This window comes from Macrotis lagotis, chromosome 2 (genome assembly GCF_037893015.1).
Source record: "Macrotis lagotis isolate mMagLag1 chromosome 2, bilby.v1.9.chrom.fasta, whole genome shotgun sequence".
Taxonomy (NCBI): Eukaryota; Metazoa; Chordata; class Mammalia; order Peramelemorphia; family Peramelidae; genus Macrotis; species Macrotis lagotis.
Genome location: NC_133659.1, coordinates 53395919 through 53415378, shown reverse-complemented (window position 1 = coordinate 53415378; position 19460 = coordinate 53395919). Strand labels below are relative to the sequence as shown.

Genomic DNA, 19460 nt, shown 5'->3' with positions numbered 1-19460 from the left:
AATTCTAAGATGAAGAAATTAAAACTTTCTATATTCATATAAAAATGCTTGAAATCATTAGAGAAATGCAAATTAAAACTCTGAGGCACCACCTCACATCTATCAGATCGACAAATATGACTAAAATGATCAATGTTGGAAGGGATGTGGGAAAACTGGGACACTAATCATTGTTTGTAGATTGTAAACTGATTCAACTTTTCTGGAGAGCAATTTGGAATGACACCCAAAGGGTAATAAAATTGTTCATACTCTTTGATCCAGCAATACTACTACTAGATCTATATCCCAGACAGATCATAAAAAAGAGTAAAAAGCCCACATGTAGACAAATGTTTATATCAGCTCTTTTCATAGTGGCAAAGAATTGGATATTGAGGGAATGTCCATCAATTGGGGAATGGCTGAACAAGTTGTGGATTATAAATGTGCTAGAACATTATTGTTCTATAAGAATCATGAGGAACAGGACTTCAGAATAGTCTAGAAAAACTTGTATGAACTGATGCGGAGTGAAGTGAGCAGAACCAGAAAAACAGTTACTCACTAACAGCAACACTGGATGATGATCAACTATGATGGACTTGTTCATTTCAGCAGAACGATAAACAAAGACAATTCTAAAAGTCTTGTGATGGAAAATGCCATCCATATCCAGAAGGAACTGTGGAGTTTAAATGCAGACCTTGCTATCTTCCATTTTTAAAAGTTTGTCTTATGTATTATGGCTTTATTTCTATCTAAATTTTTTTTAATTTGGATTTGATTCTCTGTTCACAACTATGAATAATAAGGCTTCCTGTTTAATATGATTGCACAAGTAGAGGTTATATTATGTTGCTGTCAGGGGAGGGGGAGGGAAGGGAGGAAGGGAGAAAAATGTAAAACTCAAAGCCTTGCAAAAAACTAATTGTTGAAAACTACCGTTGCATATAGTTGAAAAAATAAATAATTTTTTTTTAAAAAAAGCTCACCTTCTAATTAAGGGAGACAACACAAATGAGAGGTTTCATCTACAAATAGATGGAAAGGTCTCATGATCCTTAATGTTAAAAGGCAAAGCAGATGGTAAAAGTCTGTACATGCTAGGGTAATTTCCTATGTCCAAGAAAAGATAACTAACTTTATGTTTAAGGCTATTTTAAAATTTCAAAAAGGAACTATTTAAAACTTTGCGTTTCACAAGAATAATTTTGTTATGTTTCATAAATCAAAGAATGCTTAAAATCACATAGTAATTTTCAAATTGAGTAGGCAGATGTTATCAATTCATTCATCAGATCATAAGACAAGTGAAGATGCAATCCTTATATTTCACAAATGAAACCTAGTTTAAAAAAAACTATATACAAACATCAAACTATCTGGACAGTATAGGAGTTTTAATACTAAACTGTACACATGTATATACACACAATGTTCATTAATGTACACAAACATACTTTACATGGTAAAAAAAAAAACTTGGTCTCTAATTTATTCCACTTAGTTACATTTGGCACATTTTGTATCCACATCCAAGAAAGAGAATATGAGGTCAACCATAGGAAAGAATGAATTTTCACATGCCAATTCCAATGAAAAGATAATCAAAAACCATGGTTGCCTATAAATTTGTAACTTAATAGTAATGAGCAATGACATCAGATATAAGGAAGCTTCTTTTTCAAGTCAGTCATCAAAATCAGTTTTTTAAAAAAGCTTATGTTTTTCTTGCTTGTGATCCAAGAAGGGGAAGCGTCTTCGCTTCATCCACTCTATTCTTATGTATCTGAAAAGCAGGGGTCATCCACCGACCACAGGAACACTGTTCACCATACCAGTTGAAGGAACCCAACTTAGCACTGCACTTTGGGCAAAGGAGCTAAAAATAAAACATAGAAAAGTTACTTTTATAGACCAAACCTGCTGTCAAAGATGAATCTGTATTTCAAACCAATAATAATCTAATACCCAGAAGTAAAAGTATTAATGAAAGCAAACACAGGAAACAAACACAGGAATGCAGACAATCAATGACATTGTAATAGTATAAATCACATATCTTTGCAGCAGTTGTTCCATCTGCAAATCGTTCTAACTTTGTGAGATATTTGTGAGGTACATTAAGATAAAAGACATGACCAAAAAAAGTAATAAGTTAGCACTGATGAGGCACTTTTTAGAAAAGCAGTCTTTAAGGAATATAAATATGAATATTTGCTGTAAGCCTGTAATAGGCTTCTCTCCGATAGAAAACAGGTATTATTCCTATTCTGTAAATTTGTCCTTACTTTTCTTTAATCTAGAATCTCACAAAAATCATCATTCTTTTTTTTTTACTTATTTAAGGCAATGGGGTTAAGTGACTTGGCCAAGGTCACACAGCTAGGCCTTTATTAAATGTCTGAGGCTAAATTTGAACTCAAGTCCTCCTAATTACCGGGGCCCATAAACTAGCCTACCTAGCTACCCCATCATTCTCTTTTAAAAAACAAATTTAATTAATAGCATGATCTCAGAGTAAAATTAATTAATTTAATCTAGTTGCTAAAGAAAACATAAGATTCACAAAAAGAACTAAAAAAGATTTCACAGAAAATAGGATAGGTCCAGGTCAGTAGCCAAAAAAGGTGAGTGTCAAGTGAGAAAAAAATTAAGGAAAACCTTAACTGACTTCTAAAATCTAAGTAAAAGAGTTCCCAAGTATTTAAAACTCATTTCCTCTAAGAAGCTATCCCTCACTGATGTCACCTGTTTAGGGAATTCAAATTTTGCTGAATATATTACAATTTATAAGCAGTAGAAAATATTATAACAGTTTATGCTATAGATGTCTACCTTTTCCTTTGTTTCAAAAACAGTATTTCATGACACATAGAAAGACATTCTTGAAACCAGAAGACCTGGATTCAAGGACTGCATCTGACACTATTGGCTATGTGAATCTGGGAAAGACTCAACTTCTCCCAGTTCTAGGAAGCAAAAACTTTTAAGTAGCAAAGAAGGTGGCAATCCACTTTTGGATCCTGAGTCCTATCCCTTTCAGGTCCTGAGGGCCAGGCTGTTGGGAATTATCCATTCTGTACTTAGCCAGGCTGGTCTTGGAGAGCAGCCACAAAGAGCCTCCACATGGTGGTGAGACCTTTTGGAGTTTGTATGTCCCTGGCACATACCCTTCAAAACACAGGGTCCGATGCATGCCATGATGAAGGGCATAAAAACATATGGATTACCAAGCAACAATTGGGCACAAGAACAAAATGAAATGTATATGGCTAGAAGAAGTAGATCAGTCATGTCTCAAAAGTTAAGGAAAAAACATATCCTGTCCCTGTGCTACCTCCCTCATCATGTTAAGACATCAAAAAGATCCCAGCATGCTGGGCGGACCTCCATGGAGGATTTTAGAAAGAATAGCTAACAAGATGAAAAAGCATGGGTAGATTTTGAATGCCAGCTTGCAAGGGAGTACCAAAATAGATGAGTTCAGAGATTTGTTGGAGGACTGAAGCATGCGTGTGTAAAAGACAATGGGCTTCTCTGTTTAAATTGCTTTTCTGGGGCAGCTAGGTGGTGCAGTGGATAGAGCACCAGCCCTGGAGTCAGGAGTACCTGAGTTCAAATCTAGGCTCAGACACTTAATAATTACCTAGCTGTGTGGCCTTGGGCAAACCACTTAACCCCATTTGCTTTGCAAAATCCTAAATTGCTTTTCTATTTTGTGACTGTGTATAGAATGAAATGGAATGAATGGAAAAGTAAAAGCTTACTATATGCTAATCTCCTGGCTGGATCAGATACAAATAGAAACATGAGTCTGTTCTCAAGGAGCATCCATTCTAATAAGGAACATAACATATAGAATAGGATTCAGTTTTAGGGAAGATAGAAAGATTGAACAGTACTTGGGGTACCTTAAAAAGTCCCCAATCAATGGCTTTGGGCTACCACATGCAAGGTTAGGTGTGAAGGAGTCAGCATCGAGTCAAAAAGGGGTTTCCAGTGTGGAACTGAGTGGCTGGGACTGGGGGAGAAAGAAGGAATTTGATGGGAATTTGAAGCATTGGAGAATGACATTTTAAAAATTGTTATATAAGAAAAATTAGGTGATTTATATAAAGGAAATTTCTGTAAGTGGAATAAACCAAATTAAATTCAAAGAGCTTATACTTCCAAATTAATTTCATTGTGGGGAATAAACTAAAAAGATGGGGGTTTTTTATTATTAAAAATGGCTAAGATTCAGAAACTATGATATTCAATCAAAATAGTAACATGAGAGAAATGGTTATTTCTCTCTTAATATTAATAACCAGTTACTAATTAAGACTAAGATTTCTCTTCTCTATTTCCTCATTCAGAAATCAGTCATTCAGCTAACATCCGAAGGACATTGCTGATAGCAAAGATTGACCAAATCTTTGAAGTACATACTATTTGATCTTAGTTGAGATTCTACCCAATTTGGAGACCTTACAAACAGAAACCAGTCTGAGATCTTATCCCTAGGAAATAACCCCATATGGGTCTTTGAACTGTCCTTTAGAATTTAGAGTGACCAAACTTTTGAAATCAACCATTGAGATCTGGTGAGATGGATTCTTTTGCCCAGACTACTAGCGGCAGCTGAGTTTCAAGATTACCTCATGCTCTCTGCAAGAGGGGCTGAAGACTTTTTGTCCCCTCATTAATGTCTACCCCATCACTAATTATTAACTAATCAAAGTTTATTCTCATCCTTAGGGACACATTCATTTTCAAAGGGTTTTTTTTAAGCTTTTAAAGGTCTCCCCCAAGATTCTCTTTGGTTTACAAGAGAAAGTCAAATGGCATCCTTTTATTAATTATACACTAGTCATAATTAATAAAGTGACCAATTACCCAGAAATTATGACTCACAATCAGGTAGAATTAGGTAGAGAGTTATTAGTTTCTAGGAGATAAAACTACAAATAAAATAATAGTAAATCTCTTATTAATTCTGTGTGTTTTAGTATCATTCATTTGACATTAGATTTTTATTTGTTCAGAAATAGGTTATCTATGCAAATCTTAGTGTTACCCAAATGTGAGTTACAGCCTTTATTTCAAAAAACTATAAAGATTCAGAGTAATATTTTTTCAAGGTTACTAGACTGTTCAGATATTGATAACAAATTTATTGTAATTTAGTTGTTTTTCAATCATGTTCCACTCTTCATGACACCTTTTGGAGCTTTCTTGGCAAAGATATTAGAACAGTGCTCATTCATTTGACAGGTGTAAAAACCTGAGACAGGGTTAAGTGACTTGACAGGGTCATACAGCTGGTAAGTGTTTGAGGTCAGATTTTAACTCAAGAAGAGGAATCTTCGTGACTTCAGATTCAGTACTCCATTATTTGCACTACCAAAATATCTGGCACTGAGACTTTGATACAAAAGGATTTAAATGATCTAGCTCAAAATTCACAACCTTCAAAAAAAACCAAGAAGTAAATAAAGGTAAAGATAAAAGGACACTACCCTATTCTGATATCTACCGAGTACTGAGTGTGTGTGTGTGTGTGTGTGTGTGTGTGTGTGTGTATTTAATCATTACTTCAACAATCATCCGAGTGGAAGAGCCAAAACAAATTTCCCTGCATTCTATTCTCATAGAGTTTCAACCATACTGGAGAGTCAAAACATTAACAATAAAATATAAAAGTAAGTGAGAATGTTCTTTAGTAGTAGCTGAATGTATAATAATGTCTGTCTCCTAGATTGAATTCTTTCAGGGTGAAGATTTTATCATCTGTTTCCACACAAGGTTTTAATATAGAGCTATACACAAAAAAGGTGATCAGTATCCCTGCAACCTCTCCCTCTCACTGTAGGGATCCAGTCACAACCCCCATTTAAGGAGTTACCAGGAAAATAATTGCTTATATGCTATCTTCTGTCCTTAGAAGTAAAGTCCTTGAGGACATGGGTACTCTTTCTACTCTGTCTTTTATTGCCAGAGTTTAGCAAAGTCCCTTAAACACAGTAAGCACGTAATATATGCTAGTTGTCTAAGTGAATTGAGAGAAATGAATATTGGGGGAGATTCAGAGCTCTCCCTTTCTAAATTCCTAATTTTAAAAAAGTTCATTAAGAACACTACTGAAAATGAGATTGTGGTTATCCTGTCTTACAAGGTAGGGAAATCCATTATATTCTTGGATAGAGAAAGATCCTTTTATCTAGGTAGCCCAAGGCTGGGGGTGGGGCTGGGTATAGAAGTCATTTCTAGAAGCAAAAGTCATTCTCAGCCCCTCATGGCTCATCTATTCTTCTGAGGGGTTTATATATAAACTGCTGCCATGAACATGCAGCCATAGATCTTTGGTCTAAGATAGCCAAATGACCATCCTTATTAATAATCTGATGCCATTAATAATAAAATAATTGTAAAGACTACCTTCTGTGTGGGGTGGGGGAAGGGAAACAAGAATAGGGGTAAAACTGTAAAACTAAAAATAAGTAAAATCTTTCTTTAAAAAAATAATTAAATAATTAGATTATCCAGATTATTAGTAACCATAACAAAGATTTCTAAAATGCATGAGACATGCATATGTTGAATACTTTTTGTTTATTTAATGAATATTTCTTAAGAACCTAAGTGTAGGCACCTAAGTCTCTCAAACTCTTTTCATCATCAAAGAATAAAATTATAATATAAAATGGAGTTACCAATATTAATAAAAATTCTGAAGGAAAAGCATCCTATGCAAACTGCATCCTAAAAGGCTAGACCTTCAAAATGCCTTAACAAAAATTCTAATTATTTTAAAGGAAACAAGTTTCTGGTCAATAAAGAGGAAAAAATATAGAAGAAAGGAGAAATAGCAATTTCATTTCATTAATTTGGGAATGTAGAGAATGAATTTATAACCATTATCAAACACTGGATCGAAAGGAGGGACAATTACAGGTTAACTAATTTAATTATGCCAATCTAATGCCCTTTACCAGGAAAAAAAAACCCAAAAAGAAAATTATTCTGTCCTTAACTATTCCATGAATTATATCAAAATTTTTGTTTCAGCATAAAATAGGGAGGCAGGACTTCATTATTCTGCAATAGTTGTACAACAATTCATTGGCATACTATTTTTTTAATTTTTTTGTTTGCAAGGCACATGGGGTTAAGTGGCTTGCCCAAGGCCACACAGCTAGGTAATTATTAAGAGTCTGAGACTGGATTTGAACCCAGGTACTCCTGACTCCAGGGCTGGTGCTTTATCCACTGCGCCACCTAGCCGCCGCTCATTGGTATACTACTAATGGATATTTATGTCCAATATATAATAGAGGATTGGGACAGGACATTGTATACTGTAAATAACAGTGACAACATGAAAATATTGTGAAAAATAAAAACTCAATAAAGAAAAACAAATTATAGTCAGTATAATAAAATTTCATTAATAAAGCTAAATGTCTTACTCACTTGTCCATCCATCACACCCAACAATGCAGATTCCATCCACTGAACAGGTTCAATGAAATGAGAAGTACACTTAGCCTCATTCCCTGTGTTAATTATTAAAGGTGTCATTTTCTTATGAGCAAAGGCTGCTGGTCCACTTCCTTGACTATGATCCAAAATACTAGAACTTCGAAATAAGGAACGTCTGCAATTCCCAAACCACATAGAACATTAGTAACCATAACAAAGATTTCTAAAATACATGAGACATGCATATGTGGAATATATTGTTTATTTAACGAATATTTCTTAAGAACCTAATTGTAGGCACTAAACTTGCTATTGAAGGGAACACAAAGAATAAGAATAAATACTTTCCTTGTGGAAGTTATAGTTAGGAGAGGAAAGAAAATATAACTGTAAAAATCGGTAGAATATGCAAGTGTAGTGAGAAAGGTGCTGACAAACTGACATGGAAATTTAGAGAAGGAAAAGATTTCTTCAAGTTAATAAGAACAAGAAAGGCAGCATTTGAGCTGAGCTTTAATGGAAATGTACATCGTCAGAGTTGGGGGAAGAGAGGATTTTAATTTTTTTATATTACTAGTTATTTAAAATTATAATCGTTAATTATTAATAATTTTTAAATAATTTTGGTAATATTTTTTTTTAGAATCATCATTATCAAGGTCCACCTCAGATGTGACCTATTCTATGATCTTATCAACTTGAAGAAGTCTTTTCCTCTGAGTTTTCAGGTCATTTTTGTCAGAACATTTCTGATTATACTCATATCCAAAATAATTTTAGTTATATATTATTAATTGCCAATATTGTCATGGAACACTACTGTTCTATTAGAAACCAGAAGGGATGTGAATTCAGGGATGCCTGGAAGGATTTGCATGAACTGATACTGAAGGAGATGAGCAGAACCAGAAACAAAAAAACAACAACATGGGGGGTGAAAATCAAACTTGATGAACTTGCTCAGTGCAACAATCAGGGACAATTCTGGGCTATCTGTGATGAAGAATACCATCTGTATCCAGAGAAAGAATTGTGGGGTTAAAACAAAGACTAAAGACTATTCCTTTTAACTTAAGAAAAAAAACTTATCTTTTTATGTAATTTTGCTATCTCGTATACTTTATTTTTTCTTCCTTAAGGATATGATTTGTCTCTCATCACATTCAACTCAAATCAATGTATATCATGGAAACAATGTAAAGACTAACAGACTGCCTTCTGTGGAGATTGGGGGAAGGGAAGCAAGATTAGGGCAAAAATTGTAAAATTCAAAATAAATAAAATCTTTCTTGAATGAAAAAGGAAGGAAGGAAGGAAGGAAGGAAGGAAGGAAGGAAGGAAGGAAGGAAGGAAGAAAAAAAAAGAAAGGAAGGAAGGAAGGAAGAAAGAAAGAAAGAGAAAGAAAGAAAGAAAGAAAGAAAGAAAGAAAGAAGACGAGAACAACAACACAAGAAAAGATGAAAATTGGAAATGAATTTTCAAGGCCACTATTGGAGACAAATCAAAAGCTGGAAATAATCAGTTTAGTAAAGCCTCATTTTTAAAAGTGAAAAAAAAATTGCCAACATTGTTAAGAATGATGATGATGATGGGCAGCTAGGTGGTGCAGTGGATAGAGCACCAGCCCTGGAGTCAGGAGTACCTGAGTTCAAATCTGGCCTCAGACACTGTGTGGCCTTGGGCAAGCCACTTAGCCCCATTTGCCTTGCAAATGTTTGCTTGTATAGCAAAAAAATATGATGATGACGATGATGATGAAGATTCAGTTTGAAGGTTAGCAAAGTCCTTTCCATATTATCTCATTTGATCCTCGCAATAACCCTCTTAAGGTAGGTGCTATTCTGATTTTACAGTCAGAACAGAGACAGAAAGTGTTGTGATTTATAGAAATAGCAAGTGTCTGAGGCTGGATTTGAATTGAGGTTTCCTGCTCTGAAATGGTGCATCCTCTCCACTGAGCTTGGTCACCAAGGTTGAGAGGCATGCTAGGCCATGTAGAGAAAAATATAAGAAACGATATGGAGGAGAGAAAGCTTGGGGCATCTCTAGAGAATGGTTCAGTCTGAGTGGAACCTCAGGTAAAGTGATGAGTATTGCAGAAAGAGAATTCTAGTAAGGTAGGACCTTGAATATCAGGGCAAAGGAACATGGGCTCTCGTGGAGGTCTACATCACTCCACACCACTTTGAGTCATATAATCTGATATTTCTTTTGTATCCCTATGATTCACATTCCTTTTTAAGCCTAATTTAAATTGGAGTTCTGAATTACAAATTGTCTGTTATTCAGTAGCACTGACATTTTTCCAAATTTGATAAACTAATGAGAAGAGATTGGAACTTCAAACATGTTTCTTTATTTAACTGATATGAAACCTCTATAGCTTGCAAAAGACTTTACCTGCACTTCCTACATTTGTAGAGGAACTCATCTTTCAAATCTTGGGAAATAAGAGTGGGATCAACAGCAAAGACTTCCTGTGGCAAATTCTGTAATTCTGTAGGAAACAATTACAACACACCCAATTGTGAATATACAAACGCTTTGCATATCCAGGTAATATTTTGTTAATGCAAAGAAAAGAAACAACGGCTTTAGGAATTAAAAATATTCCTCTTAGGCTGAGAATTCAGACTTACCAGGATATTCCTCAGTAACTTTTTGTAAACGATACTGCTTATAAAGTGCATTAGAGGTGTCCACTTTACAACCCATTGTCTGGTAAAGCTTTAGTTGCCACTCAAAGCCCTCGTTCATTCTGTAATAACAAATAAAAACGGTTCAATTCTTCTTTCAAGAAGGAAAACATATCCTTTCTCACAGGAACAGAAAAAAAAAAGTCAAAACAATGAACACACTTAGCCTCTGGCTTCATGGTCTGGAGGTTGCCATAGGCCTCTTCAAAGGAGAGCTGCTCAGTCTTCATTAGGTAAGCAGTCACCACCGCAACACTTCGACTGATACCTGCATGGCTAAAAGGAGTCTTTTATAATTAAATTGTCAATGGCAGAGGCAAATTTGCTATACAAGCAAACATTCTGTTATCCAATTAACACACACACACACACACGTAGAGTTCAGAAGTTCCTGCCTCTGTATTTCCCAACATGATGGTTAAAATAGCTTAGCATTATCAAAGTAACTCCAACTCTAAGCAACCACAAAAGAAAAGTACCACTGTTAAGGGCTGTTACAGGGTCCCTTGAACTTGTCTTTTTGAGTTGCCATTTTTTCCAGAAACATTGGAGAATGCAGGAGGTATTGAATGTGTCAAGGATTAAACCAACCTCCCCTCTTTAATGGACATAATTTGTTGTATGCTCCTCAACTGGACTCCCTGCATGTTCATGGGAGGCAGCACAGGTGCCAGACTGGGGGATAATGCTTGTATAGCTGGCGTCATTTGAAGATTCACAGACTTTCTTATCTTCATAATCTAGGCTTCCCAAAGGAAAAGAAAGTGACTTTTGTCATTGCCTAGCTCCTCTCCTTTGGAAGGGATTTTGTTATTCCCCACTTTTACTATACCTTTCCCCTCCCTAGCCATTCCCCTCTAGGTGGAAATATGTATTTTCTTCTGTTCTTGTTGAACTGTCATAAAACTACAAACTCCTGTTAAAGACAGTGAATGATTTTCACATAAGTCTCTCTCGACAGTGTGATTGCCTGTTCACACCAGCCTTGCATAAATTAGTCTCATTATAAAGTACAGATTTTCATCCTGTCCTCTCACTAATGAGATGCTGGAATGTGTAAATTCAAGGGCTTTTGTGTGAACTGAATGAAATAAGGTATGTAAGGCATTTTACAAACATGGGTTATTACGATGTCAAATACGCAAGTTCGATTTCTAGTGAAACCAAACCTGATTCTTCTTTTAGGCAGTGTGTTGTAGTGGCAAAGACCACTGGCTCTGGTGCCAGAGGGCCAGAGTTCAAATACTACCTTGGCAATTTGGGAGGGCATTGACTGGTTTGGGCAAGTTCCTGAACCCTTCTCCATTCAGTTTCCTCAGCTGTAAAAAGAGAGAGCTGGAGATGGCCCACAGGAACCTGGCTGCTCTAAACCTCAGATTCTGTGATACAGCACTAATTTGGAATACAGCCCAAGGTCTATGCTTCCTTGTGGAAAACAATGGGGCATACAGGAAAAGTTTGATAGACTTGCAAGTCCTTCTCTTCCCTCATCTTGGTTTAATTATCCTTAAGACTGGGGTGGGGGGAGGTGAGGGGGCTTAACAACACTCATACAACTTACTTCACAAGATACTTATAAGATTAAGTGCTTTCTAAACTGTAAAATACTTTAGAAATTTAAATGGCTATTATACATTCATTGTGTATATAAAAATAACATGAATGAATGAGATAGTATTTATTAAGGGCTCACCATGTACCCAAGATCGGAGATAAGAACCAAGGATATCGGGTAGGAAATAGAAAATGTACCATCTTTTCTATTTAAATGAGAACTGTGCCTATCACAACTGTGTGATTATTAAAATTTATTCAAATAAGTCACTTCAAAGTTGAAACTTGAAGCAACATTCAACCATAACAGCTTCTAATAATTAGCATTCAAACAACACAGAAAGGTTCACAAAGTGATTTATATATATTATCTTATTTGATTTTCACATCAACCCTGTGAGGTAGATATTGTTACTATCCTCATTCTATAGAAGAGAAAATTGAGCTGAGGGAGGGTAAGTGGTTTACCCAGGTTCAAAAATTGTCAGAATTTGAACTCAGGTCTTTCTGAATCCAATATAGGACCAAATTCACTGTGATGCCTAGCTGCCTCTGGAATGTTCCAAATATAATGAATACAGCAGGTGCTTGAGTATTTGAAGGACTGGTCTCCAAAGGAAAAAAAACAAAACAAAACAAAAATGAAACCATTTCTACCCTATTATAATAATAGAATATAACATATATTTATATAGAAGGTAACATATATTCCCACCAATTCTCTCCACCATTGCACATGACAAATAAATATGAGATAATTGGGGGAGGGAGGCACTAACAATCAAAGTGGATTAGGAAAGTCCTTTCAGGGAAAGTTTGAGTTGAGTTTGGCAGGAGACTAGAAATTCTAGCGGGCAGGGAGAAGGGAGTGCATTCCATGAATGCAGGAGAGGCAGGCCAAAGACTAGAATAATGGAGATGGGATGTCATGAGTAAGGAACAGCTGAGGAGAACTTTGGTTACACTGTATAATGCAGGACAGGAATAATATATAACAAGGCTAGGAAAGCATGGGTACTAGTTTGTGAAAGACTTTAAATGCCAAATGGAAGAGTTTATATCTTATAGTACAGAGTCACTGAAGTTTACTGATTAGGGGAGAAACACGGTCAGAGGTGAACTCTCAGAAAATCACTTCTACAACACTGAAGAGGGGGAACTGAAATGGAATGAGAGATTAGGCTGGGTGGCCAATTAAAAAGGGACTATAGTAAAAGATGACAAGGGTTGGAGGGCTGCTCAAGAAGGAAGAGAAGTTTACAGATGGGAAAATGTTGTGGAGGCAGTGACTCTGATGAGCTGCATCAGGGTTAAAGGAAGAGAGGAGCTGAGAATAAAGCATAGGATTCAAGGCGATGACTGACAGGATGGCACAGCTCTTTAGAGAAATAAGAATTTGAAGAGGGAGTCCATTTAGGAGAGAGATAAATTCAATTGTGATCATATTGAGATTAAGGTGACTAGTTAGGAATGAGCTGTGGATGACATGGGATTGAAGCTCAGGAAAAAGGGCCAGGCTGAATGTGTAGGTCTGAGAGTTACCTGTGTAGAGATGATGACATAATCAAGTCAGAGTACAGAGTACAAAGAAGTGAGAGGGAGAGCCCAAAAAAAAGAGATCTCAGAGGCACTCCTGGTTGTGGGGTAGGAAATGGATAGTGATTCTGTAGAGGAAGTTGAGATGGAGCAATTAAAGAGATGAAGAGAACCAAGGGGATCGATGGGAAGAAAACCTGTGATAGCAGGAAGAGTATCAAATGATACATCCATCTAAAATGTCTCCTAAACTTGGAAAGTACCTTAGATAATATGCAATTCAACCCCACTATTTTTACAAATGCAGAAACTGATACCCAAGATAGTTAAAGGCTTTAATCCAGGTCAGACAGGCAGCAACTACAATGGACTTCAAATTAGTCACTTTATTTTAAAAGTGGGGAGGGTTTTCCACTTATCTGAGAAAGTAATATTCGTAAATCAATCTTTTGATGTTTACTTTCTTCCACATACTCTACAACCTAACAACAGAGCATTCCTTCTCCCATCCAGGGCACTTTTACAGGCTATCCACCATGCCTCCTCACCTCCATTTCCTGGTTTCCTTCAAGACCCAAATCCTACTTTCTGCAAGAGACCTTTCCAGTTCTTCCCAGCCGCTTGTGCCTTCCATCAGAGATTACCTTCCAACTACTGTGTATGACTCTCCTATGTACATGGGTAGTTTCTGTGTTGATTGGTCCATTAGACTTTGAGATCTTTTGAGATCAAGGACTGTATTTTTTTCCTTTTTTTAAATATCCCTGGAGCTTGGCACAGTGAATAGCATATAATAAGCATTTAATAAATGCTTTCTGATGGATTAAAGGCAAATGTAAATCCTTTCTTTGATACCACACTGAACCACATTCCAGTTCTTTCTATGATACCACACTGAATGCTACCACTTCTTATACTTTAGAACTTTAATTTTCAAAATCTTTTTTTTTTGCCATATCTATTTTTCACTCGGCTAAATCACAGAATTCTAGAACAAAAGAACTGAGAGTTGAAAGAGATCCTAAATCCTTGTTTGACAAATGAGGAATCTGGGTGTTTAGTAACTTCTATGGAGTTCACTGAAGAATCTGTTGCCATTGACACACGATTGTGAACAAAGGGGACTATTGGAGCTGTGCCTCTTTTTACCCAAAATCAAATGATTATGAACTTTTAGCCGTTGCTTAGACAAGATGCCTCAACTGGAGGAATTTCCAAATGGCAATCTATACAGGAAGTAGTTGGCTGATGTTAAGACTAAGGAAAAAAATGGGATTTTCCTGAGTTCTAGTATTCAATTATGACCAAAGGGGACTATTGGAGCTGTGCCTCTTTTTTTTACCCAAAATCAAATGATTATGGACTTTTAGCCGTTGCTTAGACAAGATGCCCCAATTGGAGGAACTCCCAAAGGGCCATCTACACGCGGGGCAGCTGGCTTTTGCTGAGTTGTGGCAGCCCTGCCGGGCTCTCGGGCCGGGGAGGCTGGCTGGGGCCCTCGGCTACACCGCCGGCCGCCGCGTCTCCGGGCTGGGCTACACTGCAGCCGAAGGGCAGGATAAGTGAGTGGCGACCGGACGCAGCTGGAGGAGGGCCGGGGCCTCGGCCGGGTGGGCACGCCGGCCCCGCACGACCCCCTCCGGGCGGAGACAACGGAGGGGCTTCTCCGGCCGCGCCCAGCCCGCCCCCGCACGCTCACCAGTGCACGAGCACGGCGGCGCCGGCGGCGCGCGCCCGAACCACGAAGGCCACGCAGCGGTCCAAGTGACTGAGCAGGTCGGCGCCGGGCTCGTCCCGCGCCCGGACGAAGAGGGTCCGCAGGCCCGGGGCCGGGCCGCCCGGCTCCTCCGTGTCCACCGTCAGCACGGCCGCGATGCCCGCCTCCCGCAGCCGGCTCCGCTCGCCGGCCGCGGCCCCGCCCAGGTACAGGCCCGGCCGCACCTCCAGCAGCTCGGGCGCCGCCATGGCTCGGGCCTTCCCGCGTGGCGGCGCCGGCGGCCCCCGGATGAGCGGCTTACCATCGAGGCGCGGCGCCGGAAGTGCGGCTAGAGCGGCGCCGGAAGTGCGGCTAGAGCGGGGCCTCCGGCCGGAAGCAGGGGCGGCCCCAGACCCGCCGCCCTCCCCTCCCCTGGCGGTGGCCTGCCGGAATGGCGCAGTCGAGCGCGGAGTGCCCTCTTTCACCTTCGTAACTCCATAATTGAATTCTTGAGCCCAATGCCATTAGAATTTTAGGGCCGGGGCGGCTAGGGGGCGCCCCGGCCCTGGAGTACCTGAGTTCAAATCCAGCCTCAAACACTTAATAATTCCCTAGCTGCGTGGCCTTGGGCAAGCCGCTTCACCCCGTTGCTTTGCAAAAGCAAAAAAATAAATAAATAAATTAGGTCATGGCAACCCCGACCTGCTCCAGCCATCCTCAGCGGACGGGCCGGCCTCTGTCTCCACTCTCCTTGATAAGCTCCGTCTTGGCTTCTGATGTCTCACCCTCATGACTGCTCCTCAGTCTCCTGGGCTGGACCTTGGTCACAGTCACCTGGACCCTGGGTCCACTGAAGGCTCTGTCCACTTTTCTTTGTAAACCACCTCCAGGAGCTCAGGAACATCCATACAGATGATTCCCATATTTATAACCAACCTGCAACACCAGCCACCTTTTGGACATTGGAACGTGCCTGTCCCTGGGCCTCTGCCTCATTTCCCACCTTTTCTTTTTTTCTTTTTTAGGTTTTTGCAAGGCAATAGGATTAAGTGGCTTGCCCAAGACCACACAGCTAGGTAATTATTATGTGTCTGAGACTGGATTTGAACTCAGGTCCTCCTGAGTCCAGGGCCGGTGCTTTATCCACTGTGCCACCTAGCTGCACCGTTTTCCACCTTTTCTATTGCGGTCCAGGGCCCCATCATCCTTCTTGTCACTCAAATTTACAATAAAAAAAAAAGTCTCCTTGATTCTTTTCCCTACATTCACCTCACACATCTTATCTATTGTAAATCTTGTTTTCCCCTCTACAGCTTCCCAACATAAATGCCTTTACAGTTTAAAAATATTTATATATGCATAAATAAATTTGTGTATACACATAAATACGACCAAAGAATGATGATATCTCATATTTCCTGGCACCTTAACATAAGACCCTTATCACCTCTAGACTAGACTACTTCTAATTGACTCCTTTGCCTCAACTCTCCCCACTCTTAATTTATTCTCTACTCTGCCACAGGGAGTTCTCCAAAGCTCAGATTTGACTTATCTTTTTCTTACTGAACAATTCCAGTGGCTCCTTAGGTACAGGATCAAATAGAAAATCTGGTATCTTGAACCCCTTCTTTCCCCATCTAATACTTTACTCCCATATTTGCTGGGATCCAGCTACACTGGCCTATTTTGCCAGTGTTCCTCACTGATAGTCCATCCTGGTTGTCTTTCATACCTGGAATGCTATCTCTCATTATTTTTTGTGTTTTTTTTATTCATTTTTCCAATTATGTATAAAGATAATTTTCAGTATTCATATTTGTAAAAATTTCTCCCTCCCACCCTAGCAAGAAATTTGATATAGGTGATACAATTGTGTTACAAATATTTCCATACTTCATTGTTTTTTGACTCCTAGCTTTCCTAACTTTCTTTAAGACTTAGCTCAAATTCTAGTCAGGCATCCCAGTTTCCAACCCAGAACCTTATCTCCAGGTTATCTTCTATCTATTCTGTATGTACATCATTTGTACATAGGTTGTTTTTTTTTCATGTTGTCTCTCCCTTCAGAATGTGAACCCTTTCAGACCAAAGGCAAAATTTTTGCCCTTCTTGATAACCTCACTATTTATATACTATTATATAGTAAGTTTATTAAATGTTAATAACTACCATTTTTTTCTAAATTCTTTGAAAAATGCACTCAAAATCTAGAATTGTATTAGCACGGCTGACTGATATGAAAGTCTAAGATACCATGGAATCTTCTTCTCAAGGTCTGGTTATTTCTACTTGGGAAAATTGTAGAAATTAGAAGAAATATATTAAGAAAATTAGCCAGTGTAAATACAGAATCTGTATATGTATTGATTGAACTTTATCTTAATAAAGGTTTAAAAATTTTAACCACTACATGTAGATTTTTTTCTGTTAGTAAATGGATTCAGTCAGTACTTTTTTATTATCCCAGGGCAGCTACTCAGAAGACTGGAGGAACCTAAGTATTCTGGGAGGGTTTACCCAGCTTTTCCCAAGTATACGGAGTCTGCCTTTGACCTTAAAATAGTGCTGGCTTGGGGATGGAGGCAAGATGGTGGAATTAGAACAGCCTTAACTAGGAACTCTCTCCAAAATATTTCAAAAAGGTTAAAATTAAGATGCCAGCTAAATTTTCAAGAAACAGAACCCACAGAAAGATCCAGTGAGGCAATTCTCCAGCCCAAGGTAAACTGGAAGACCATGGGAAGGCTCTGTTCCATGGGGTTAGAGGGGACAGCAGCAGCTAAGATTACCACGCCAGAGGAAACGAGTCCCAGACCTGTGGGAACAGCCCCAGGATTCCTGGGTCCCTAGGAAGTGGAACTCCTGGCAGCAAAAGCTGTTTCCTGACCTACCAACCCAGGGAACACCAAGCACAACTTGGAAGATCAGTGGGAAATCCTCTGCCAGAGCAAGTGCAAAGCCCAGGCCAGCGTGGTCCTCCTCAGGGTAGATGTGGCCCTAAGCACATCCCAGATCCCAGGAAGTTCCACAAAGCCACCCAACAGGGAGCCAGCCACCCAGTAGCTGCTTCCAGAGTGCTCAGCCCAGGGAAGGTAAGGGGTTGGGGGGAGACTGTCAAGGTCTTTCCTCTATGCCTGGGACAGGACTTTGGTGCTTTGTCCATATTCAGACCCTGGTCGCAGTCTGGGGATCCCTATTGCCATAGAGCAAGGGCCCTCCTCACAGCTCCGGGCAGAGGGGAGGGCTTGTGGTCATTCACAGTCCAAAACACAGGTCAGGAGAGCAGTCGGAGCCTCTCTTTAAGACCTTGAAGAAACTGAGGTCCTTGCAGGAGGTCTCCCAATAATAGTCAAAAACTCAGGAAGCACCCCAAAACCAGAGCACAGGCTGGGGAAATGAGTAAAAAGAAAAAAAAAGGAATCTGATCCTCCATGTAGGATCAAAACACACACTCAGAAGATGAGACAGTCCAAGCTTCTGTAATCAAAGCATACAAGAAAAATAGGAGTTGGGTTCAAATATAGCAGAGCTTAAAAAAGATTTTGAAAATCAAGTAAGATTATTAGAGGAAAAATTGGGAAGAGAAATGAGAGAGAAGCAGGAAAAACATGAAAACCAAGTCAGCATCTTAATGGAGATGCAAAAAAAAAAATGCTGAATAAAATAACATGTTAAAAACCAGTTTAGGGCAGCTAGGTGGCATAGTGGATAAAGCACCAGCCTTGGAGTCAGGAATACCTGGGTTCAAATCCGGTCTCAGACACTTAATAATTACCTAGCTGTGTGGCCTTGGGCAAGCCACTTAATCCCATTTGCTTTGCAAAAACCTAAAAAAACAGTTTGGGTCAACTGGAAAGAGCAGTTCAAAAAGTTAATGAGAAGAATATCTTAAAAAGCAGAATTGGTCAGATAGAAAAGGAGATAAGAAAGTTCCCCGAAGAAAACAACTCCTTCAAAAGTAGAATGGAGCTAAAGGAAACAACTTTGCCAGGAATCAATACACAATAAAACAATATCAAAAGAATAAAAAATTAGAAGAAAAAATGAGATACCTCATTGAAAAAAACAAATGATCTGGAAAATAGTTCCAGAAGAGACAATTTAAAACTTATAGAGCTACCTGAAAGTCATGATCAGGAAAAAAACCTTGACTTGATTTTTTAAAGAATTTTCACAGGAAAATTGCCCTGATATTCTAGAAGCAGAGGGTAAAATAGAAATTGAGAGAATCCACCAATCTCCTGAAAGAGATCCAAAAAAAACCAACTCCCAGAAATATAGCCAAGTTGCAGAACTCCCAAGTCAAAGAGAAAATATCAAGTAGCCAGAAGGAAACAATTCAATTATTGTGGAATTACAGTCAGGATTATATAGGATTTAGCAGCATCCACATTAAGGGCTTGTAGGGCTTGGAATAGAATATTCTGGAAGGCCAAAGAGCTTGGAATGCAACTAAGAATCAACTGTGCAGCAAAACTGAGCATCCTCTTCCAGGGGGAAAAGATGGACTTTCAATGAAACAGAGG

General features: G+C 38.8%; 1 protein-coding gene across 1 annotated transcript; it reads right to left on the bottom strand.

The window, feature by feature from the left end:
- Positions 1 to 73: 73 nt before the first annotated feature.
- Positions 74 to 15259, bottom strand: DUSP12 (dual specificity phosphatase 12). The gene is made up of 6 exons (XM_074221838.1): positions 14935 to 15259; positions 10308 to 10421; positions 10089 to 10207; positions 9850 to 9946; positions 7441 to 7624; positions 74 to 1864 (listed from the first exon to the last, which is right to left on the bottom strand). The coding sequence occupies exons 1-6, from the start codon at positions 15198 to 15200 to the stop codon at positions 1703 to 1705; spliced, it is 942 nt and encodes a 313-aa protein (XP_074077939.1). The 5' UTR covers positions 15201 to 15259; the 3' UTR covers positions 74 to 1702.
- Between the last annotated feature and the right edge of the window lie 4201 nt (positions 15260 to 19460).